The 25572-nt window shown below is 40.3% G+C and overlaps 2 protein-coding genes across 3 annotated transcripts; one reads left to right on the forward strand and one right to left on the reverse strand.

Moving 5' to 3' along the window:
* Nucleotides 1-449: 449 nt before the first annotated feature.
* Nucleotides 450-4718, reverse strand: ormdl1 (ORMDL sphingolipid biosynthesis regulator 1). The gene is made up of 4 exons (XM_070837868.1): nt 4502-4718; nt 2908-3087; nt 1715-1866; nt 450-1408 (listed from the first exon to the last, which is right to left on the reverse strand). The coding sequence occupies exons 2-4, from the start codon at nt 3079-3081 to the stop codon at nt 1273-1275; spliced, it is 462 nt and encodes a 153-aa protein (XP_070693969.1). The 5' UTR covers nt 3082-3087; nt 4502-4718; the 3' UTR covers nt 450-1272.
* A 1266-nt stretch (nt 4719-5984) lies between these two features.
* pms1 (PMS1 homolog 1, mismatch repair system component) lies at nt 5985-23407 on the forward strand. 2 transcript variants are annotated; one of them, XM_070837983.1, is made up of 12 exons: nt 5985-6125; nt 6508-6690; nt 6905-7007; nt 8012-8175; nt 12877-12993; nt 15278-15400; nt 15527-15673; nt 15879-16720; nt 20211-20678; nt 20890-21020; nt 22816-22976; nt 23074-23407. In XM_070837983.1, the coding sequence occupies exons 1-12, from the start codon at nt 5994-5996 to the stop codon at nt 23272-23274; spliced, it is 2772 nt and encodes a 923-aa protein (XP_070694084.1). In that variant the 5' UTR covers nt 5985-5993; the 3' UTR covers nt 23275-23407. The 2 variants fall into 2 exon arrangements, with proteins under 2 accessions (XP_070694084.1, XP_070694083.1); XM_070837982.1 differs by lacking the exons at nt 5985-6125; nt 6508-6690; nt 6905-7007 and having other exon boundaries at nt 8029-8175; nt 20893-21020.
* The last annotated feature ends 2165 nt before the right edge of the window (nt 23408-25572 follow it).

The following is a 25572-nucleotide window of genomic DNA, read 5'->3' on the forward strand; positions in this document are numbered from 1 at the left end:
ACCGGCCCTCTGAGGGACTGGCAACCAGTCCAGGGTGTACTGGGCCTCTCCCAATATCAGCTGGGATTGGCTCCAGCGACCCCTGAGAATAAGCAGTACAGATGATGGATGTATGTATTCAACACTCAGGTTAGTGGGGTGCTATTTCCTATCATGATAAACTTGAGATTGCCGGTGTTACTTCTCAGGTCAAAAGTTTGGACAATAAAATCAGCTGTGGTGGAAACCATAGAGTTTGAGAACTGCTCACTTCAGTGGAATGTTGTAAAATCTGTTCTGTATTCATCTGCAAACTAAACTGTGTAAAATTCCCTGTTCATTTGAGATGCTCCTTAAATGAAGTTTTAGTTGTGGAAAGTACCCAAAAGTGTCATTACATTCTTGAAATTTGATAATCATTGGGAACAATGCGAAGCACAACCATGATAGATGGAACACTTTGAGGGCACAAACATTTTAATAAGATTAAGAACAAGAAATATCAACAGTACTCTGAGCTATGGCCAAACAAAGCAGGTCTAGCTGCCTTGATGATAGCAAAAAGTCATAATCTAAAGAGAGCAGCTACATGAATGTAAGTTTATCACAGAGACGCTGTAGACCTCCCTCAGTAAACACTTAACCTGACAACAGTAATTGTCTCATTTCTACATACAAGACTTCTTTTACAGGACATAAGATTCACAAAAAAAAAAAAACTGTACAATGAAAAAAGCCTGCTCTGTTCTGATTGAGTTACAAATGAGAAATGATTCACATACCAAAGAAATCATGTAAATAAAGAGTATGATTCCATTCTTCACTCAGCATAAAGAAGTTTGACACCCATTATACAAAATGAGAGTGTACCAAATAAACAACGAGCCACAGGCTCCTACCCTTAGAAAGTAAACATCTTTGAAAAATACATTTGGGACATCTTTGTGGCTAGAAACAGACTCATACTCACAATTTGTGTTGCCATGTGAATTGAGGGCAAAGACAGAAAACTCAACCAAAAGCCTCACTGATGCCTGGGCCAGCCCAGGTCTATGCAGGCCAAAAATACATCATTAAATATTCACATTAGTTAGTAATGCATATGGCATCCTGTCATCTACAAACCTATTCCTGTTTGTTTTTTGTTTTTTTTTAACATTTCATCTTAAACCTGATACACCTAAACGACGACAGTGACGTTTACACAAACTGTACAACTTAGTACACACATGGGTGGTACAGACTACACAGGAATTAACTTCTGTTGCTTTGAGGCACAGCATTTACAATAACTTAATACTTGTTGATGCCGAAAAGTCTCACTCCGTGTAGCTGTGGCAGCTTGGGGATCAGGACGCTCAAAAGAGAGGCAGTGTTTATGACAAAGTGTGTTGTGTCATACTTTGTGTAGAAACTTGCCAGGAAGTATCTGTGGAGCGAAACACAGGTTCATTCAAAAAATGAAACCAAGAAATCCCTCTAATACAAGAAACAGCCAATGAGACAAAATAATGCGTGTACTGGAGTCCTATGAACGGCATTTCAGTTTCCACAACACTTAATGCTGTTGTCATGATCAACTTTTTTTTTAGAGATGATGAAATGTTTTTGGTCTGGAAGTCAGTGTGAATAACCTTCGATCTGATAAAACCATAACATTTTACTATCCTGTTTGTTCCTACGTGTAAGTTATACATCGGTATTGAGACGGAATCATAGGGAATCTAATACATACAGAATGATTGGAGAGATGGTGAAGAACTTTCTAGATGAGGTGAACTGCACGCCGTAGTCAAGCTGTTCCCAATGTGTAAGAAGTCTGGCTTTTCCTTGGTCAGGGGTCTCAAAGGGTGTGCCTTTCACTGCATGCATAAAGACATACATTCCCTAGCGAGACAAAAACACAGTCAGAAGTGCAGCAGTAGTGTAGACTGTGAGAGGCAAGGCCGTAGCAGACTGATTAAATGGACTGGCTGTTATGTTGTCATCTTGTTTTCTCCATCATCACTTCATTAAATGGATGTCATAATACATTTACGGCATTTTGACACAATTGATCTGAATTTGCAGTCACCACGAAATACTGTAGGTGTCGAATCATGGTCACAATGCATGGAAATTTAAATAGAAGTGATGAAACCATTTATCAGACTCCAAATACAGTATGCGTGTGCATGTAATACAGAAGTCAGTGTTTACTTTCCTCTTGTCTTGCAGAGGGTTTAAGGCAGAAAGAAGAGGCAGGAAGATCCCAACACAAACAAAACAACTGGTGTTTGGACAAGAGCCACACGAAAAAGGGTGGGATGATGCAGATTTATTACTAAATTAGCTATCTTGGGAATATGACTAATTTCCAATTCCGTGCCTCTAAGTCAAAACAAAGGAATTCAACATTAAATGGAAAATCAGAATAACAGAGGGAAAAGTAATTAAAGTAAAATGCTGACATGTGGTCAGGACATACTGCTGTTGCATTGTGTGGCAAACAATAGGCTATAGTTGACCGTAGTCGTTACTGTTACTAATAGCCTGCCATATTAGCTGTGATACGCAATCCTTGTAAACTGCTTGGAGCTCACACAACTTGATGATGTCAGATGCACTGACTTCGTTTCTTTATTGAGGCCGGCAATGTAACAATGAAAGGTCAGTTTTGTCTGCGGAACTTGTGCGCAGAGGGGAAATTATCATAATAGGTCACTCGTCAGGCTGCCACAAGGACAGCCTCCCCAAAATAGAGCATATTTTAACAGGGACACACAAGCACAGGCAAAACAGAAGGTAACACTGTTTGGCTGCGCCTGTATGCAAGATTCATTTGGCCTGTGAGGCTACAGCTAACTCTGTAGTAATGATTTGATAACAATGTGAATGGCCTGGTTTGTTGGCCTGCTGTGACAGTGACAGTGTGAGAGTGTAACTTACAAAGTTGTGTATGACATTAGTTAGTGTCCAAACCACCGGCACGCTGAAGAAGGGAATGCTCAAGAGCACAATGTGAAGTATTCCAACACCAAGAGCATAGGTCAGCCAGATCCCTCGACTGTTCATGACCCGAGTATTTGGGTTCACCTCACTGTGTGCCACACCCACATTCATCCTGGTCTGTAAACAGGAAATGAATACATATGTTAAGCACACAATACACACTTACCAACACCAATATTTGTGTTTTTTATGTCCTTTCCTGCATCGTATTACAAGAAGTTCCTCTCATAATGTTAATAAAAAGTCAATTTTCAGCGTTGGATGTCTTGCTCACCAGGTGGGGTAAAAAAAAAACAACAACACTGTTTTTCTAAATGCATCTAGAAACTAAACTGTAGCTGTTTTTCCTTAGTCTTTCTTTCTGTGCTACAAACCATGTGTGGCCTTTTGAAATTACTCCAAGAGTTTAAAATGTCAGATCAATGGCTGCGGCGATAACTTTCAATCTCATTTAACTTGTCATACTAAAAACTATGCCTGTTATACAAGCTGTGAATCCTACAACCCTCTAAAGGGCCACAAAAAAGGCCAAATGTGCCCTGTGGATACAATGCCTGCAGAAGTGTGTGCATGTTTCTATATGATATACTTTTATTTGAGGAGGCAAATAACACCACTTTAGTGTCACTGTAGCACTTTGCTCTCCCTGCAAGTCTACATGTGATAATAAAAAAACACCTTGTGCAATCTTGCTGAACTTTGCCCTCTGGCACACTTTCAGCAGCCAGACTGGGTTACCGAAAACGAACAGAGCTTCAGCTGCAGTCATTAAAAGCAATGATGACTTTCTTGCACATTCCCAACGAGGCCCAGTGCATGCCAACATTCTGCAGTCATCTCAATTATTTTACCAGCCACATGACATGCTGACATCTGGTAATTGTTAAAACCGTATACCACTGTGACTGAGGAGACTCTCTCTTATAATGACTTACAAACCAAACTCAAATCTCAGAGCCTTCACATTTAGACAAATAACTGCCCACTGTGGTGTGAAGCTACCTGCTACATTTGCGACTTCAGACAGATATACAGAGTTGATGCATAAAGTGACAGATGTATTCGGTCTGATCACATGAACAATTACTTATAGAGAGTATTTGCAACACCTGGAAAAATAATCCTTACGCATGATTAAAGTCACATATACAATCTACGCTGTTCAAACCACTGACACTCACTGGCTTAGTCTATTTGCTGATTACTTTTCGTAGCTAAAGCAAATTACACGACTGTTTAAAACTACTCTGGATAAAAAAATTATTACATTCTAATCAAATTGACTGAACTGGAACCAACACTTCTTAGTGACTTGGCGCTAACTGTCCTTTCATGTCTATCTTGTCTTGCTAAGTAGAAGCGTAAACATGAGACGTCCCATGAACATGTTTTCGTTTTCAGTACATAGCCTAGACCACACCACCACTATTCTAAACCAAGGTTGGTCAACGGTACATAAATAAGAAACAGTAAGTGACGTTATGTGACAAGTGCAAGATAACAACTCACAAAGCCAGCGCTGCAGACTTACAGGTAGTAGCGAGCAGTGGAGGTAATGATAGAGACAACTGCTATGGAGAGAAATGGTTTATCTCCCTGTTGTTGTGCGTACAGCTCACAGGCGCAGATAGCACGTCGTAGACTGACCCGAGCGGAAGTAGACGTGGTTTCAAGACATGGAAAGGAGGATTTTGAAGCCCTCAGTAAAACCTCTCAGGCTGTATCCCGCCCCCAGGAAATTCTACGAAACAGGGGGTTGTGTTGAGATTTAAATCACATGGGTTTCAAGTTGAGGTTGGTTGGAGCCTGACTGTGGTTTGGTGAGTCTACGGGGAGCTGGATTCCCGCGTCTCTTCAGAATGAGCGTACCTGTCAGTACAAGCTGTGGGTAGAAATTTCACAGTATGTTTCTCTGAACCCGCCCTCGTGTCACTTGTAACCAATCAGCGTGTGAGAAAGGGGGCGGGAATCAGGTGGTTTCCGCCGTGTGGCTCGTGCCTGTTGTTTATGAAAAATTGAACCGGTCAGAAGGACTCTAAAAGTCAGTATATAACCGCCTTATTTAGCCATTTACTAGCGTAAATATTCAGTGTAATACGAGCTCTTAATGTCGCCTTGTAATTCAGGTCAAGGTGAAATAGGGTTTTTTCATTGTAAGCTAACGAGTCTAAGCAGCTCAATGGAGCAGTTACTAGCTAACGTTAGTAAAGTCGATTGAACGCAGCCTAAACTCTAAAACACCTCTCAACTATTAGATTTTACAACTATCTCTTTATATTTAATAGTTTGAATGACTTGAAAGTTTCGTCTAGCAGTGAATTAACATTTGTAGGGTCTGTGTCTCTACAGCTACAAATCTAGCTAATATATAACCATAACAGGTAAAGTATTCTTATCAGGTGACTTTTTGGTGTCATGGTGTGTCTTTAAATTGTGACTAATGCGATATTACTAACTAGTACTACTTGCAATTGGAAATGGTATTAATCTGTACATTTCTGAAAATTACCTTCCTTATCTTGTATCAGTGAGCCAGTGAGAGGTCAGCAAGAGGTCATGCTAACTGGAAACTCTTATTTGTAAAATTCAAGTATTATTTCTATGATCAACAGCAATAAAACTGTATTTTTGACATAAAGAATCCTTTTGAAACCAGAAGACAAGACTTTCAACCTGATCAAGTTTGCTGATTAATGAAGATGACACAGATTTGTTTGCCTTACGTAATGTTTTTAGGCTATGACATTGTGCATTATCAGTTACAAGTGTGCTGCGAAAGCAAAGCATTCATTACTGTATTGGCAGTTTATTTGTTGTGCAGCTCACCATTGTTATGTTACATGTTGACATGAAATTTTGGCTTAGGCAAGTGTTTTGTAGGATGTGAAGCCACTGATGTCAGTAAAATCTTCAATATTGTTCAAGGTTCACGCCACTCCTCGTGTCATGCTGTTGCTGAGACTCAACTACTCCCAGAAGTACCAGACTAAAACCAGATTTTCCTTTAACAGGTACTTTACATCATGAAGCAGCTGCCTGCAGATACTGTGCGGCTGCTGTCCAGCTCCCAGGTCATCACCTCTGTGGTGAATGTCGTGAAAGAACTGATGGAAAATTCCCTGGATGCTGGGGCCTCAAGCATTGACATTAAACTGGTACAGTATCTAGGACACACTTTGGAACAAGGACAAATGTCTTATTTCTTTTGAAAATATTAGTAAATGGACTTGTACTTGTAACTTTATTAAGTGATTTCTTGAAACTGATCTGAATGCTAGAAGTTAACCTCCAGATCTGGGTTCTTTGTGTTTTCTTGCCCATTTAGAAGAAAGATTGTTGTATTGGATAATGCAATTAGTGAAATGTCAAAGTGTCCAAAACATGCTGTGAAACAACACTTTGCTCTAAATATATAACTATAATAATACAAAACTATATTTTTCCTGCAGGTAAAAGTGTGCTTTAATCCATATTTAACTCTTCACAATTCACAGTAGTGATTTTGATTTCCCCTCTGTATTGAATTTCACTTTGCAGGAGAACTATGGTTTGGACCGGATAGAAGTGCGTGATAACGGCCATGGTATAAAAGCTGTGGACACTCCTGTGATGGCTGTGAGACATTTCACTTCAAAGATCTGTAGCCACGAAGACCTGGAACATCTGGAGACGTACGGCTTCCGAGGGGAGGCGCTGGGCTCCATCTGTGCTGTGGCAGAGGTGAGAAGTATTTAACAACTGCATTAAATCACAGTCAACTCAAAAAAGTAAAAAGGCAAATGGGACTGAATAAAAAGCAATGCAATCCTAAAAATAAAGTTTATGGAAAAAGAACTCTCTCTGATGCATACTAAAAAATAATAATAATAAAATTCACCTCCTCGGTTACCACAGTGTATAAACTGGGATGTTTTATTGTGCCCTTTCCCCTCAGGTGGTTGTTATCACGAAGACAGTGGAGGATGACATCAGCACCCAGTACACGCTTAACTTCACAGGCGAGATTGTTTCTCAGAAGCCGTCTCACTTGGGCCAAGGCAAGGCACTAACAATCCAATCAGGCTTGCAGTGAGCAACAAAATCAAGGATTGCTTTATGTGACGATGGGTTACAGTGGAACTTGTTGTTGTCACAGATAGAGTCATTGTAAACACTCTGATAGCAGTTTAATTTCTTTACACCGCTGAACTGGAAATGTGTCGCTGACAGATACTAGTTTGCATCATCTTTGTCTCCAGCAGCAGTCACATGATCTCCTGTAGGATTAATATGAAATTATAATGTATATTAATAATATGGGAAATTATGAAAAGATGTTTGCTCATGTTCAGATCTTAGGATAACATAGAATTCATGATGCAGGTAGTATTGGTGGGTTTTTTTTCCTTTTAACAAGCACAGTTTTACTATAGAGTTTAGAGACACAACACTGACATGAATGTCTGAGGGGGCTGTCTGTGAATTTGGGCATCCTCTCATTGTCCATATATTGTTCCTATGAACAGGGGTGAATAGTGACATTTAACATATATTATGGGAAAAAATGTAGTGTTCATCTTTAAATGAGGGGACAAAAATCCACATGAATAATTTTACTCTGTTTTTATCTGCTGAAAAAAAATATGAAATATGTAATTGTAACCTACTACATGTTTTTCATGTAGAAAAAATCCTTAATCATCTCCCTCCATTGTGTTACTGTGTGGGGTTGTGTCCTCCTCTGATTATCTTCTTAGCAATTACAAGAAGGACTCTCAGTAGTAATATCTGATCGTTATCGTCTACATTTTCAGTATAGATAGATAGATAGATATTCCTTTATTTATCCCACAATGGGGAAATTTCAAGTCATCAGCAGTTCTGATTATTAGTATTTGCATTTATGGTGAAAAGTCTTAGAATAACACCCACCTTGACCAGTAAGTTTTGGCCCGATGCGGTCCAGGTAGATCTAGTCTACCTGAGTCCTTCAGCTTTGTTGAGGAAAAAGTACATTTTGTGTCAAAAGCTGTTGCACACCTCTGCTGCTTGTGTGTCACAGGAACAACAGTGAGCGCCATGAAGCTATTCAAGAATCTTCCAGTGAGGCGGCAGTACTACTCCTCAGCCAAGAAGTGCAAAGAGGAACTGAAGAAAGTACAGGACCTGCTGATGGCCTATGCCATTATAAAACCTGACTTGAGGCTCATTCTCGTTCACAATAAGGTCGGTTGTACTTCGTCCATTTTCAGATTTAACTTTTTAACAATTCTGACAACTTTCACAGGTGACTCATTTCAAGTGAGCAGCATACAAATACATGTGTGATCTAAAACATTTACACAATGGCGGCTGTTGAAATTTTACATGGAGGCAGAATTAAAATTACTAAAAGGGAATTTTATTTTTCCACCAGTCAGCCACCAAGCAATACTGTCTCTCAAACTAATCCTGCAGCATAAATCACCTCTTAGCTGTCAATTTGCATGACCAGTCTGTTTCAAGCAGTCACCATTTCATCAAATTAGGTCTAAATACACTGCTGTGTCTTTCCAAGAGCTATGCTGCTACCTGTGCCTGTGGTCACAGTGCTTCTTTTCTGCCCGACACAATTCATGCTGATGAAAGCTTAAGTCACTCAGTTGTTCTGTGTGCAGGATGACTATGCAATGACTTTTAATAGCCACCAATCAAGTTGACAGCAAAGTGTTTGAGGAAAATGTTTTTGCTGGACAATCATTTTCATTTTTACCTTCACTGCAACAGAACTGAGCCACTGGGAAAAAGAAAGCGTGTGGTTTTTAATGGCAATGAAGTGACACAGCAACCACCAGGTGTCCTCATTAGTCTTCAAATGACTGTCGCAACAGCACTGGCTCAAAATCACCTCCAGTTTTTGTGAATATGCCATGCATTTGCAGCATAGTGTTATTTATATGGCAACCTTAATTGAAAACATTACCAAGTGTTAAAGTACTGAGAACTCATGTTAGACTGCATACTATTACTACTGCATACACAGAGGAACTTTTAGATTGTAGAGTAAGGTGTGCTTGATTCCATGAAATTCAGTCCTCAACATTTTGATACTCTTACCAGTACTACTACTCCTATTCCTACTGCTTCCACCTCTTCTCATACCACTACTTGTGTTACAGCTCATGCTGCCGATAACCAAAAAAATAATGGTAGACATAAACCTGATGTTTATAAAGCAGAATAGAAAGACAATAACAACAATAAAGGGCAAGGAGTAACTATTACATGCACATGAAATAAAACTGTCTGCATAGAGATTAGTGCAGCATAGGAAAAAACAACACCGTTTGGAGATGTTGTGCCTACTTATTACTTTACTTTTTTGTTTTCAAATATATTTTGACATTTCAACAATAACATTCAGCCAAGTTATGGTTTGCATCCATTGGCATTCAATCAATCAAAACAGTGATAACAACAAGACAAATGTAAGGAGACACAGAATACATTAAGTCTGGCTTAGCCCATACCTGTTATATACCTGTTATACTGTCATACTGTTCCACCTAATTTCCCTATCATAGATTTCACTCACTTAAATGTGAAATATTGCAAAAGTGTAATATGGGAATTGTCTTCTCAGCTTACAGCTGAAGCTGCACGGCTTCCTCGTGCCTCGCTAAACACTTTCTCTCAAACTTGCACACGTCTTTAAACAGGAAGTCACAAAAGCATATTTAGAGCTTGTCGGGTAAATTATGAATCAAACACCTTCTTGAAGACGGTAATTGTCCCCAGCCTCCTGTTGTTTTGTTGTCAGTGCTAATGCGAGTCAGTGAGCTATGAAATCGTTACGTGTGATGAAAAATATTCATTTTGGTAGGTGCTTGTAGAAGCACCTGATAAACACACAGACTGAACTTCATCGAGCCAAGCGGGGAGGCTTCTGTGCAGGTAAGTGAGGTCTGTGCGGGCTTGGCTTGATAAAAGTTCAAGTCATTAACTTAAAAGAAATCACGTGCATTCAACTGTTAAGGAGCAGTTCAAAGTCAGAGAACTCCTTTAATTAGTGTGTATTGGTTTAAGAAAGAAATAGTCCAAAATCACAACATTATTCTCAGGATTGAGTTGTTGGGATGTAAAACACAGTTATGTAAATGATTGCAGCAGACACTCATCAGTCTTTTTAACTAGTAACAAAAAAATGAAGCTGAAAAAATGTAGCTTTTGAACTAATAATTATTGATGTAACTGATTGATCCAATGTGTCTATTATTTTTTCTATTAATTCATCGATTCAATCTGAAGTTATCAGGAAATCCTCACATTTGAAAAGCTGAACCCAGAGAATGTTTTTGAATTTGATAAATTACCTAAATGATCATTCAATGATCATTTCAGCACTAGTATTTAATTAGGGGCACTCTGGGATACAATATTAGCCATGTATGGAGAGGGGCTAAGTGGTATTTAACCAATGTATTGTAAAGACATTTAGGTGTGGCTTGAAAGTCCCTTGTAATTTTGAAAAGTTTGATTCAGATCTGTGGAAGTGACATTTGCTGTTAACAAAAAACGTTCTTATCAATACAGACTGATATGCAAAGGTACAATAGAAATACTAATAATAGGTATGGAAAGAACTACAAACCTTCTCCAAAACAATTAAGCACGACAAGGAGAAGGTTGGACGAGAGCGCTGTTCTAGGGGGAGGAAATTACTCATGTTTCTGCCTGTGCACAGTGCCAATGGAATCATAACGCTGGCTGTGAACAACAGGCAAAAAGACACAGAGGAGGAGGAAAAACACAGATTCTATGAACAAAACATCATGATGCAGCGAACATCATGGTTCGGTCTGAGAGAACGATGAATTTTAATATATGTTTGAAAAAGGTAGAGGGAAAAATCAGCATAAACTCTGAAACTGTACAGTCAATAAGGATGGAAGGACTCTACACATGAGTAAATATACAATATATTGACTTAAACAAATAAAATGTATAACTTATGGCCAAGTCAGAGCCCTTAACATGCATGCAGTCATGCCTGTATATAATTACAATTAATTATGGTTTTTCCTTCCATCGTGAGCAAATAGGACTCGGTTTTACAATAATGATAATTACTATGTATATAGCACCTTTCAAAAACAAGTTACAAAAATGCTTTACAATAAAACCAACAACAGATAGCAATAAAATAAGATGCAAAGACTATATACCAGCTAAAATAGAAACATATAAAAAGCCATAAGGTGAGAAAAGTGAGTCTCAGCTGAGGGGCCCAAACAGTAAAGGCTCAGTCATCTTTGCAGTTTGACAGTTTGTATTTACAATGTCTGCAAAGACAAGTGTAAATAGTTGAAAAGTGTCTATCCAATAGCAAATAGAAACCGTATACAAAGTTGATCATTAACAATAGAAGCGTGCACCATATTACACAATGTGGAATTACTTTAAAAAGATTAATCATCATTTATTATCAGCTTAATGTTAGTCATTCATTTTCATTATAGTTAGATTCTATAGTTAGATTTTGGTGTGCACAATAAAGCCTCTTTTTTTTTTTTTTGGGTTGATGCATTACATAACGTTAGATTAATCAGCAGTGGAATTGTTTAGCAATTAGACATTTCCAGCTCTCATGTCCTTTCCCAACACTGCTAAGCGTAACTGTCAGGTACCCCAAACACAAATATGACTGACTGTGACTCTGATTTGGCTGATTATGACGCCTGAGTAAGCTGCTGAACACAGGTGTGGACTTAACCCCAGATTCAGTTTCAGGCTGCAGCCAGATTTCACACAGAAGTGTATAGGCGGGTCACCAAGGGGCCACGCGATTACCATATAACTTTCATAGAAATCGAGGGGAGGGTGGTGAACCTATTTTGTACAATCAGCACTCAGTTGCCCCTATCCTTTACCTCCAACTCTGCTATTTGGCCAGTGTCGTGTTTCACAGCTTCTTCAGGAACTGTTTACAGGAGCGATCCGTTTACATGTGCCAAATTGCGTATTTAATAGCTGAGACATGTACTGCAACAGAGTGCATGCTTTAAGAAATCAACACCCGGGAGATGTATTCACTGTTGGACGCAAACTACTTGGGGGTGTCAACACCCACGAATGGGCTTGTAGTTTTTGTGGTTTGAGTAGTTTTGCAAATATTTGCTGATCTGACATAAACCTACAATGATATGAATGAATTATTAGTAAAATAATCATGGCATAAGTTACAAAATGATCTTTAAATGTACCGTAATTTGGTAACATTTTGTGTCACAGGTCCAAGGACGACATCATAGTATAAACTAAATGTTTTGGCTGTTGTAATTGCAGAGACTGTATGTTTTTTAATGTTATTTTAAATACACGTATATCATGTATATTTTGTGACATAATGGCTGACTAATAGCAGAAGTTTTATTCATTTTAATTGATTTATTTTCAGGGACAGTGCACATTGACCAACATCACTGTAAATGAGCTATTGTTAGGGAATAGGCCAGTTGTGACATTATCCATTAAAACAGCAATAAAATGCTCAACATGTAAAGGTGAAGCAGGAGAAAGCGAACATGGAGAAGCTGAACAGGACAAAAAGGTGAGAGCAGTAAGGCAACGTCACGCAGTGCAGGCAATTAATACAAAACAGTGTTCAGCAGACAATGTGCATGCAGGTAAAACATGAACACAAAGTCAGTTTACATTATACAAGACTGAGGTAAAACCAGAAGGGTTTACTAAATAGTATGTTTAATGGAAGGATGCTCCAAAACCAGAAAACTCTTCCTGTAAAGGCTTCCCTGTGAAGCTTGACAGAAACAAAATGTATGAACTCCATATATGGTGGCGTCTTCGTGGCCCAGTTACTATCTTGACAGGTGTTTATGCAGCATGATTCGCCTGATGTGGACGTTGACTGGTGTCATATTGTTGCAGGTGGTGGTTTGGCAGAAGGCCAAGGTGGCCGATCACAGAAGTGCCCTTCTTGCTACGCTGGGGCCCGGTGCTGTTGCCAACCTTCTCCCTTGCCACCATCACCAAGAGCAACCAGAGGTAAGTTAAGGGGAAAAATGTAGGGACAAAAGAGCTAAAGAGCAATTCTATCTGATCATGACTTGCAAGTTTATAGACGATACCGCAGTTTGTTTTTTTACACTTTTCTTTAGGTTTTCATACACACTAAGATTGCTGGCAAAAAAGCATGTATGGGCATTAGTAAAACTCATTCCACATTTTATACAGGTAGGTTTGAATTAGTTAAAGGTGTAGGCAGTATAAAGCAATGATTTCGGCTAAGTTCAAGCCTAGAGCTCACATTTACAAGTTTCCAGTTTCATGGTCAACTGTTATTTTTATTGTTTCACACGGACCCTTGCTCAGCAGGACAAAGTCACCCTTGGACGTTGTAACAACTGATGCTGTGAATGTAAAGAGACTGCCTGGAGTGCACTCTGATGGGTGAACGTCACAGGCACATAGCACGGCTGAGCTGGCACAGAGCCACATACTTACCCCCTCCACCTCATGCGCACATCTTGCACTCTTGCTCTCGTACTGTGGCTCCAGTGCCCCTTTACACTTCATTTTGGAGCTGTAACGGCAGTTCATCTTCACACACGCACTTGTCCCCTTATAAAAGCTGATCATCAACAAGTCCACCCTAAAATGACATGTCCTTTAGCCTCATTTTCAGTTTAGACAATTAGTCATTTGACTTGTTTCAGGGATGTTCATGAAGTCGGTGTCTCTGAGATTGTGTGACACTGATGCTAAAAAACAGCTCAGACGCAAGTTTGATATTCGTTGATTTGCATCAGAAATAAATGACGATGACTTAATGTCTTGTTTGTTTTACTTGTTCGGAAAGGTCTCATTTTAACTGGCATCAGTTAAGATTGATACTTTTTGCAGAGCAAATGAGAACATGCACGTTATATTTGACCGTGAGCTAATAACATCATCATGAACGCCTGGTCTGAAGCCAGCAAATGTGGTCAGTTGGTGGCTGGCCAACTGTTCCCTTGCCCTTTTCTCTTGACTTCTTTCCTGATGAGGAGTGAGTGATTTTTGTTAGCTAAGCTTCGCTGTGCTGATCGTAATTGAATTACTGTCGAGCGGTAACTTTCTGCTTGGTCACGGTAGGTGTCATGTGGTCCGTACCTGCTGCCAGGCTCCCAACTAATCTAGTCTGACAGATATGGAGCAGCCCTTTTCACCCTGTTTCTCTCTCATTTTCCTCTTTGTTGTTGTTATTTTGCTGCTACACTTTGGTGCCCAGTTATGAGAACGACCTTTCACCTTTTCCTCTTACTCCCCGTAGCAATGAAAGAGAACTTTTCTCCTTCTCCCCTGTCCCCAAGACCAAAGCTTAGTGATCAAGGGAGCCAGGTTGACACAGCGCTCTGGGAGAGTTGTAGGAGCTATTCCTCTGCAGAACAAAATGTGACACTCGTTTTTGGCAGCATGACTACACATAGCGGCCCTTTGGGGCCAGAGGTGCCATTCGTGCTCTCATAAAGTGACCCTAATGAGCAGAAATGGAGAGAAGCATATGTGCCCCGACCTGAAACAGCAGTTCATTTATTAACTTCATTGGCGTGCGCTGCTGCTAATAATGAGCCCTAGGCCATGTGGAAAAAAAGCATAGCTATTCCGCTTGCAATCTGTAGAACATTAATAGCTTTCCATAATTTCTTACAAGCTTACATTTATAATGGAGTTTTAAGTGCAACTATTCAGTTTTATGTTGAGTCATCAATTTTAGCTCATGAGAACTGCCTCTGGCTTGAGTCTAGGTTAGAGGGCATCATGTATGATGCATATTTTAATAGAAAAATGTCCACCACCAGCTGGTTGAGCCCGTTCACAAAGGAGCCTGCATGTGAAACCCTTGAGAGGAACCAGCAGACTCAGGCTTTTCACTGACTGTTTATTGATTGTTTCAAAATTTACAATGAAAAGAAGTTTGATATTTAAGCGTGAAAAATGTAAAGGAGTTGATGAAATGAGTGAACTTAAGCTTTACTGCCACCTCATTATGCAGTGGATGTGTGCGTACGGTATCCTGTGGCCGGTGCTGAGTGCCTGTTTGCTTGTGCACAACCAGAATTAATGGCTTCGTTTCCAGCTGTGATGTCAGTGGAATGGCCATCCTAATTGAAAATGTGAAGCTTATGTAATGTTTAGGTTTCAAAACTAGTAGTTACACTGTTATGCACCAGTACCAGCCAGCTGCTGAACATGTCAATTTAAAAATGTTATGCAAGTTTATGGTGACACCTACTGTTTGCTTTTCTTATGTTGGATTATTAACGTCATTATTTTTTATTTTATTCAGATCGTGTTAGATGGCTTTCTTCCAAAGCCTGGAGCAGATTACTCTTCTACAAGCTCATCTAACCCCGACAAGACATTTATCTTTGTCAACAACCGGCCTGTCCACCAAAAAGATGTAATGAAGGTAGAGTGATTTTAAATAGCTCTTTGCAACAGAGTTTATTCAATTCAATTTTATATCTAATACCATTTTTTTATTTGGTGTTTTTACCTGCGAACTTCGTGGTTGGATCGTGTGATCCATCATCAGTTGCTGCGTCAACACTACGCTGCTCAGTATCCAGATGATCCAGCCCGAAACCGTTATCCCACCGCCATGCTCAAAATTACAGTTCCACCCTCCTCAGTTGACGTCAATTTGACACCGGACAAGACCCAGGTCCTTCTTCATGACAAGGTAGCTATACAATTCAAGCTTTGTCAACATCAGTTAGATATATTATATATTTGGTCAGAATTTGCTCAGACACACGGATAACTTCAGTCATCATCAAGCCTTGCTCTTTGTCGGGGAAATAAGCCAAAGCCCTAGCCTATTAGACATGACTGGACATTAGTGTACTGCCAAGAATTTTACCATTTGTGATTTGTCTGAAATGCAGGAGGCTGTGCTGATCGCAATCGAGGCATTTCTGGTTTCTCTCTATGGCTATCGGCCTACTGCTGACCCACCAGCTGAGAAGCAGCTTGGCCATGAGACGTCTCCATCACCATCTAGTCCTTTGCAGACTGATGCGTCACAACATGTGACAACAAGTGCTGAGAGGAATGACCACGGTGGTCTCACCAAACAAGATGGTAACTCCTTCAAAGATGCACCTACACACTGTGACACAGCTCCTCCAACCGCAATGAGCACTGATGCTTCAGTGGACTGCCAGACCTCAAACTGCAGCTCTTCATCCTCGGTAGCAGAGGACTGGATTGTCAGCCAGATCCCAGTTGGGTTTGAGACTAACTTTTCTCTCTGTGAGGATGAAACGGCTCAGAGCTGCACTCAGACAGCAGAAACAGGTCCAGCAAACAAGTCCCCTGAGAGACTGGAGGACAGGGCCCTGTCAGATGCAGACACAAGCAAAGACCAGTTATCAGCTGATGACTGGAGCCGGGGGACGGCGCTGACAGATCCTGTGACACGAGAACCCCTGCAACCCATCAAAATCCATCAACCCTTAAAGAACAATCACTGTGACTCTGATGAGCTCAGGAGTCAGAGCAGCTCAAACAAAAAGGTGTTCAATGCCATAACAGAGAAGCGGGCTGCTCTGACGGCCTACGACCTGATCAGCAACCGCGCCATGAGGGCACCGCTGTCTCCCGCCGCTCTGTTCGAGAAGGAGGCCAGAGCGGAGGTCCTCAGGGAGAAACCCACAGCCAGCCTGCAGGATATCAGCGTAGCTGTTCACGAGAGGTGGAAAAATCTGAGGGAGGAAGACCGTAAGAAGTGAGTTTCCAGACCTTCACCTTTCCAAGTTGTTTCCATTTCTTGTTATTTGCAAGGCAGAGAGAGGGGGAAAGTCTGATCTGTCAGCTGCATGTGAAAAGCCCTGTGTGGAAATTTAGTTGATACGAGCTGTGTTTCTAATTTCCAAACAGCTGTGTCTAATAGGGGCTTAGGTAAATGACATTTTTCACAGTACAACAGATATTGCTGATGGTGAAATGCCCACAGTATGCCGTCTATACAGAGAATTCACATGTTGCATATTTCTCACGTTTGAACATTTGTTGAATATTAAGTCCTCTGAGATTGCCCTTGTTTCCAATAGCCACAATAATCCCTAAACATAGATGTTCATAGTGGCACTGTGACAAGGTTTAAGAGACATTTAATATCTAAATGCCCTGTTTCCAGGTTCACACAAGTCTCTTTGTCCATTTAAAATCTCACCTACACTTAGTTCACAAGTGGCATGAGGAGTGACACATAGTTGGCTTGTCGAGAACAGATTTGGCACAGAACAGATGGAGGTAATGAGTGTTTGTGTTTAACCCTTGCTCTCTCAGAGTCAAAGGATTTACATTAATGAAGGTAAGACAGGGATGGAGTCATTTGAAAAAGAATTAAACTAAAAATAAAAGCATGGTAATCAGATGAATGTGAATTTATAGTGTATATGGTCACTCGTTAGGCTCCAGCATGTGCATTTGCCTCCGACTCAAGTGATCTAAGCACACAAAGCATTTATTAAATGTTGCTATTAGCAGGTCAAAGAGCACAGAACAATACGCAGGCAATGAGTCACTCTTAACTTCTGCAATCAGCTGATTGTATCAAAAGAAGTTATGAAATAGAGGAAGAGGTAAAGCTTGTCACAAAGTCATTAGTAACATCTGAAATGACACGTCAGTACAAGGGAGTTCAAACTGTGCCACCTACAGATGTCTATCCACAGACGTACTCATCATGGAATAAAGCCATTATACTGCAGTGACGGCGCTTCAACCCAGTTACGTTAGATTACTGCACACTAATTTAAAGTAAATGCAAAGTTGGAAAATGTGTATCAGCAGTACTTGGGGCCTTATATAAGGTATGGAAGAGTGTATGGAAAAAGACATGTTCAGAGTCCTGCCTTTCCATGCTGCTGCCTTAAACATGAAATAAGATGTGACAAGGACTTGGCAAACCATTTCTAGGAATTACACTTATACAAGTTCACGAAATAGGTCATTTGAATAATGGGGTGCTGAAGTGTAAGACCTATCTATCTATCTGTGTGTATATACAGTACTGTGCAAAAGTAAGTAAGAATGCTTTCAAAAATATAAAATTGAATTGTTTATTTTTATCGATTTAGAAAAAGTAAGGGAACAGATGAAAAATCTAAATCAAATCAATATTTGGTGTGACCACCCTTTGCCTTCAGAACACCCTCAGTACACGTACGCAAAGTCAGGGGTTTTGTAGGATCACAGTCAGGTGTAAGATTAACCAATTATACCAAACAGGTGCTAATGATCATCAATTTCATATGTAGGTTGAAACTCAGTCATTAACTGAAACAGAAACAGCTGTAGGAGGTTTAAAACTGGGTGAGGAACAGTCAAACTGTGCTACCGAGGTGAGGCTGTGGAAGACAGTTTCATGTCACAGGTCATCATGTTCAGACTGAGCTCAGCAACAAGACACAAGGTAGTTATACTGCATCAGCAAGGTCTCTGCCAGGCACAGATTTCAAAGCAGCCTGGGGTTTCAAGATGGGCTGTTCAAGCTCTTTTGAAGAAGCAAGAAACAAGAAACAATCCATGCAGCAGATGAAAGACACATTATGTTTACTTCCCTTCAAAATCAGAATATGTCCAGCAGTGCCATCAGCTCAGAACTAGCAGAAACCGGTGGGACCCAGGTACACCATCTACTGTATGGAGAAGTGGGACCAGAAGTGGTCTTAATGGAAGAATTGTGGCCAAAAAGCCAAACCTCTGATGTGAAAACATGGCCAAGCAACTCAACTATGCAGAAAACACAGGAGCTGGGGTGCAGAAAATGGCAGTAGGTGCTCTGGACTGATGAGTCAAAATCTGAACTATTTGGCTGTAGCAGAAGGCAGTTTGTCCGCTGAAGGGCTAGAGAACGGTACAATGATGAGTGTCTGCAAGCAGCAGTGAAGCTGGTGAAGGTTCTTTACAAGTTTGGGTCTGCATTTCTGCAAATAGAGTTGGGGATTTGGTCAAGATTAATGGTTTCCTCAATGCTGAGAAATACAGGCAGGTACTTATCCATCATGCAGTACCAGCAGGGAGACGTCTGATTGGCCCCAAATTTATTCTGCAGCAGCACAAAGACCCCAAACATACAGCCAATGTCATTAGGAACTATCTTCAGCGTAAAGAAGAATAAGGAGTCCTGGAAGTGATGGTGTGGCCCCCACAGAGCCCTGATTTTAGGCATGTTGGAGTTCTCCAACATGTTTGGAACAACCTACCTACTGAGTTCATTCACAAATTGGGCAAGTGTCCCTTGAAGAATTAATTCTGTTTTGAAGGCAAAGGGTGGTCAAACCAAATATTGATTTAGTTTAGATTTTTCTTCTGTTCTCTCACTCTGCATTTTGTAAATTAATAAATATAAACAATGACATTTTATATTTTTGAAAGAATTCTTACTTTACAACATTTCTGTGCTCCTGCCTAAAACTTTTGCACAGTACTGTGTGTGTGTGTGTGTATATATAGTGCTCAACACGTTCTCTACATGTACAGTATGTAAACTTATTTTAGAACACCCTGTATGATGTCCTAAGTAGACAACAACAGCAGCTGCTTAGCAGCTGTGCGACACAGAAAATATGAAATATAAATTATCAACAGACATTAAATTGTATATAAAGCAAGATTTGTCAGAGCTGTTAGAGGTCTGCATCACTTGTTCAGTGTTTAAGGCTTTTAGGTGTTTAAATGTCGTTATTGCAATTCTGTTGATACAACTATCATACGTAACGTACACATTAAAGGGTTACTTGAAGCAGCAGAGGCCGAGATATCCTGACTTTTAGTCCCAGTCCAAGAATGAGTCAAGCTCCCAAAACACTGGACTCTGCAATTCCCACAATGCAACCCTGTAGCATCTTTCATTACAACCCTCTGCCTCCTTAATGCCCATGTCATTTAAACCCCAAATCTCCTGTGAAAAGCGGGCTTCATGATAAGTTTCAAGCCTAACTCAAGATAACTCTGATGACCTCCTCAATTATTTTCCTTAAAAGTTTGGAAAGCTCCTTCCAGAGCCACAGAGGACACTAGAAAACTGTTTGAAAAACAGATTGAGTAATACTCCTCGTCAAGAGCAAACCTAACTTCACGTGTAAAATCGATGGAGTGCCTCTTTAATTTAGCTTGGGGTTCTTTTTGTTCTACAAATCACCAAATCAGTGCATGCTGTTCAGTGCACATTTAATAACAAAGAGGTTTGACTTAATTGAACTCTGCAGGTATGAGGAAAAGGCAAAAAAAACCCAGGAACACCACGACCAAAGGACCAAGTTTGCCTGTGCTGAAGGCCCCAGAGAGATGAGCGTGAGCACCCCAAGGGGCCATGTACAGGGCCAGAAACGCAAGGCCCCCCTGTCCAACCAGCAGTTGCTGGACGAGCTCTTCTCTGCACAGCCCCAAAAGAAGATGAAGAACCCTGTGCCTAAGCCCTCGCGGTCCCTCCCCTGCAGCGTGGCTGCCCTTCGGCTGCAGCTTCAGCGCCTTTCATCCCAGAGCAGCGCAGTGCCACGGGGCCTCTGTCTTGTAAACCGGCTGGCCTCTCAGAGCGCCTGGGTCGTATTATGTGGTCAGAAGCTCATGTTGTTAAACCCATTTCGAGTGGAGGAGGCCTTGCTGTTTAAGAAACTTCTAGAGAATAATATACTTCCAGCAGTGAGTCTGCAGAACCCTATACAGTTAACAGACGGGTAATGTATCACACTTCTTACCAGCAAAATGCCAACAGTCATTTTTGTTGTGGAAAACTGCACACTCATCCGATTTCTTTCTATATTTGTATACATAGACTATTATTATATAGAGACTATTTTTTTAGACAAACAATTCCCAATCCTTTGTTTCTATTGAGGTTTATCTTCTATCCGAAAATACGCTGCTTAACATATCTCTCTTTTATAGAAGTTTAGGGGGAGCTGAATATACTGAGGCTTTGTGCAACATGGAGAAACAAAGCCCAGAGCTACACGGAGGGGCCCTCTTCTCCGATCCCAGGCTTGTGGCTAATGGGTTTAAAATCCAACTCGCTCCAGGTACGTTTGAAATAAAAAACTGTAACACTGTTGCATGAGGCAGTCTAATATGATTTAAACATTCATTTGCCAATCAGGTGGGCAGTTCCACTGAACCCGATGACAAAATAATAAATAAAATAAAAAAACATAATCACCATAGTACAAGCATAGAAGTCCTAATCAATAAGAAAACAAGCCTCTCTTATTTTTGAGTCACGCTGTTTAAAGGTCTCATGGATTGTCTAGTTTTGTCAACAAATGTTGGAGCCATTTGCCATGATTAATGTCATAGTTCACCAGTCACTTAGAAATGTCAAACATACAGTCCCGAGTAACTGGATTACAGGCAATTATTTCTGATGGAGTTTCTGTGTATCGGCTTAGTTGTGGATAAGACAAAATATTCCCATTTCTTCAACACATTTGTCTGTTATGAAAAACAATAAATGCTGAGTTGTAAATCATGACCGACATGAGGTACAGGATATGGTTTGAGATATAGTTATATGAAACTAAAAGCTTTTTCCTTTATCATGGATCATGATAAGTTTAATAATAACTTTAACATGTTATAGCAACTTTATCATACAACATATACACACATTGACCACAGTTAATTTATTTGTATACACGTATAAGGAGTAAAGTCAAAGTTATCTTTGAATTAAGCACATATTGTTATTAATTATATATTGTTGATAACCTGGTAATTGTAAACCAGTTAGTACAGTGCAGCTAGTGTAAGATATGCAAATAGTGGATCAAAAACATTATTTAATTTTTTTTATTTTTCAGAGAACATTGTGGTTTTAATATTGATAGGCCTCAACTGACAAATTGTTCGATAATACAGTATACATCAGTGTAGTTTAACCTTGTATATACTACAATAAATGGGGTCAAAGGCAAAGATGTTGCTAATTATGAATCTAATGTAAAAATAAACCAGAATAAGTCCCACAACTAAAATTGTTTTTGCCAACTTCTTCATCATTATTGTGACTTTATTTCTCTGCTCGCTTGCAAAGGGTGTACAGTGTCCTTTGCGTGTTGGTTGTTTTTGTTGCTGGAATGGTTCACCTCAGTTGACATTGGCTCTCTGCCCGACAGAGTGGTCTCACAGTAGGTTTGTACCCCAGTGTGCAGGTGATGAGAATGGTTGCCCTTTAAGAAATTCTAGGAATTTTCATTTGGCACTGCCAGCCTCGGTGGGTGTGCATGGGACCGAAGGCAGCGGCATATATAAGATGGTTTCATTGCACAATCTCTGCTGAATATCTTTTACTTTTGGTAGGATTGTTTAAAATGTTTCCAAAAAAGGAAAAAACTATTTTAAAGTAAGAAGTAACAAATATCTGTATGGAGTTAAATACGCTGAAAACAATAATGACATTTGTTACTGTCAGTTGTTGTTTTCTGCATCCATTTTTAATAGCAAACATAAATAGACTGTGCACACAACCAGCACAGAAATATTTAAGAAATATTTTAACTATCTCTATTTCTCCAGGTTTTTTTAGTAGCGTTCTGAGTTCATTTTGCATCCAAAGTCATGTATCAGAAATATAAATTGTGCATGATTTGCAGTATTTCCTTATGAAATAAGAAGCTATCATTCTTCCACCCTACAAGACAGCTTCCTTCCAGTCTGCTGGGGCTTCTATTAGTCATTTAACACTCCATTTGGCCCTTCGCTTGTTTGACTTGGTCATCACTCCGGCCGTAAAGCACAATATTTATTTATTATTCTTTCCTGGAGATAGTAGTAGCGTCTGGAGTATATTAATCCTTGTTTTCTGCTTGTTTTGGCCAGGCCTCACGTCAGCCGAGAGACATCTGGAAGTGACAGCAATGGCAGACTGCGTGCCTTTCCTCGGTGTGGAGGACCTCAGGGAGATCCTGACTGCAGTTCTTCACAAGGAGGCCAGAACTGTGCAAGAGTGCCGGCCACTGAAAGTCAAAAACTACCTACAAGTGAGACATGCTATGAATTGAGATTAATTCATTACAATATTTTTTGTTTGTTTCATTTGTTTTATCAAATATCTGAATTGTGACTTTTCCTTCGCAGGGAGAAGCAGTGCGACTCGCCCGTCAGTTGCCTACAAACTTGTCCCGGGAAGATGTGGAGGAAACCCTCCTACGGATGGAGCAGCAGCTTGGGGAGACCCACCGGACCTGCATCCATGGACGACCATTTCTCCAACACCTATCTGACATCCCCTCTACAGACCAGGAAGCTAAAGCTCTGCTGATGCCTTTAGACCTGTAAGAAGTAGTCACCTCAGTGAAAAATCACAGCAGTGCAGGATCTATGGAATAGCTGTCTCATTTTAACGCAGCTGATTATTCTGCCACCTTATTTGTTTCCATTCTGCTGAAATGCCGTCCAGCTTTGTAACAAACACAACATGAAAATAAACCTATTTTTCTACTATTTGTGCTATATTTTGTGCTATGTAACTCATTTTGTGAATTGTTCATTTGTGTCACAGAACATTTAATTAGACACTGAATTGTTGAAGCCATATACTATTATGATTGTTCTCAACAAATCTTCACAGGTAGGATGTGACTCATCAAAAGACAGTGGTTAGCTGTGCTGTGGAAAGACTTGGTGGAAGGACACAGGTTAAATTCCTTTGACTGAATGAGAAAGTCTTGATGAGGAAAGTGATCAGGTAATGTTCTCTTGGTATCTTCTGTTATGGCTATTGGAGCACTTCACTTAATGCTTTGTTAACTAGTGACCAATAGTTGAGGATAAGCCTCGAGATGTCTTCAAAGAGCTGGTAAAGCTTTGTTAGCCCTAGGAGAAGTAGGGATGTCAATTTTAAGAGATGATTTTTTTTCTAGGTGTATAGAAAAGGCAATGCCTCGGTCACACCTAAGTTTCATGATGTATTGACAGTAATTCCAATGCATTTGTCAGCAGACAGTAAGAACAACAAAGAACTCAAACTTCATCCTCATTGTCACTAAATTAAACTAAATTGAGATGTGCAACAAACTTGAGACATCAGTAAGTGCCAGGAGTGGCTGGCCAAGCACAAGGTTGGTGATTAGAATTAGCATTTGCATGCAAACTTATCTCCCGTCTTGTTCACAGCACCAGTGATACCACTGTAGTTCATATGCAGATTTGCTCTTTGGCACGGTTGGAATTATATGTTTTGGTTTAGTAGATTGATTTCTTGCAGTTTGCATTTTCTTGGATTAACAACAGCAGTCTTCAACCTGCAGAGTGATATCTGACCCCTAAACTTGATTTTTGTCCAAAAGCCAGAGCATCTTACTACCCCTAAGCCTCATTGTGGCACCATTGGAATGGGTATTGGCAAGCTCCGAGCCAGAGATATACACTGTGCCAGCTACTACCCATAATTCTTTTCCCTCAATTAGTGCCAGCTGCTCGGCCTTTAGTATTGACAGATAGTGGTATATTATCCCTGGCTGCATAAAATGCTTCAGAGATTTGCACTGTAATTTCAACCACAAAGTTTAGCAAATCCCTGACACTGCGCTAACTTGTAGTGGTGCCACTTCCTAAAGACATTAGTCCGGTGTTCAGTGTTGCTTGAGGTTTCCTGTGGGGAGATAAATTGAATTAGACCTTGCTATATAACTGAAAAAAGCTGGCAGAGGTTGAAGTCTACAAGTATATGATTTTTATAATTTTATCATCATATAATTTCTTCATCACTTTCAATAGGCAATGGTAAGTGCTTTTGTCATTCCAGAAACACTGACTATGATTTCACCACACTGGAGCAGGAATACATATAGCCATACGAGGCTTTCACTCAACGCTTTTTCATTTGGACACCGAATCCCACCGCAGGGAAAAGTGCAATCTGATCGTTCATCTTATGATAATATTATAGTTAGGACCGCGAAAGGTCAAACCACAGCACATGTCTTGTTTTACATGGCCTCTGCTGAGAGAACCCACAGATGGCTTCAGCATTGCTGCAGGGCCAACACTCTGCAAAGTGCCTCCGGGAAGGGGATAAATGCCAGTGAGGACCCCCGTCCCTCCTTTCACCCCTCTCCCCTCAGCGTTTTGCCCCCCCGCGCTCCCGCATGGACTCTTGTTTGACACTTCTCACTGTTGGGTACGTGCTCCTCAGTTGCTTGTGTTGAGAAATGCGTGCGGCAGCAGAATCTACTCTGTACGTGCTGCCTTCGGCACCCATGGGGCATATCCGAGTAATTGGGGAGGATTAACTGATGATCATCTTTTGACCATGTGACCACACTGTTTAAAAGGTCAGCAACGGTTCATTTTGCCAGCTGTCTTCTAAACCACCTGTTTGACTCTTTTTGACATTTTCTTAAACCAAACTGAGGTATTTGCTGACAGTTAACAGAACACTAAGAATGGAAAGAAGAAACACTTTCGGAATGCATGCAAAATGTTAAATATCCAAGATACATACAAGAATACTCATTTCACATACAGCGTCATCTACATAGTTATCTGTTCTCCAATTACTGCTCTAATGCGCAGAGCTCCTGCTTCTTAGGTTGTATTCAGCAGCCAGAGCAACTGTACACCACTCTCACAACC

Source organism: Pempheris klunzingeri, chromosome 10 (assembly GCF_042242105.1).
Source record: "Pempheris klunzingeri isolate RE-2024b chromosome 10, fPemKlu1.hap1, whole genome shotgun sequence".
NCBI lineage: Eukaryota > Metazoa > Chordata > Actinopteri > Acropomatiformes > Pempheridae > Pempheris > Pempheris klunzingeri.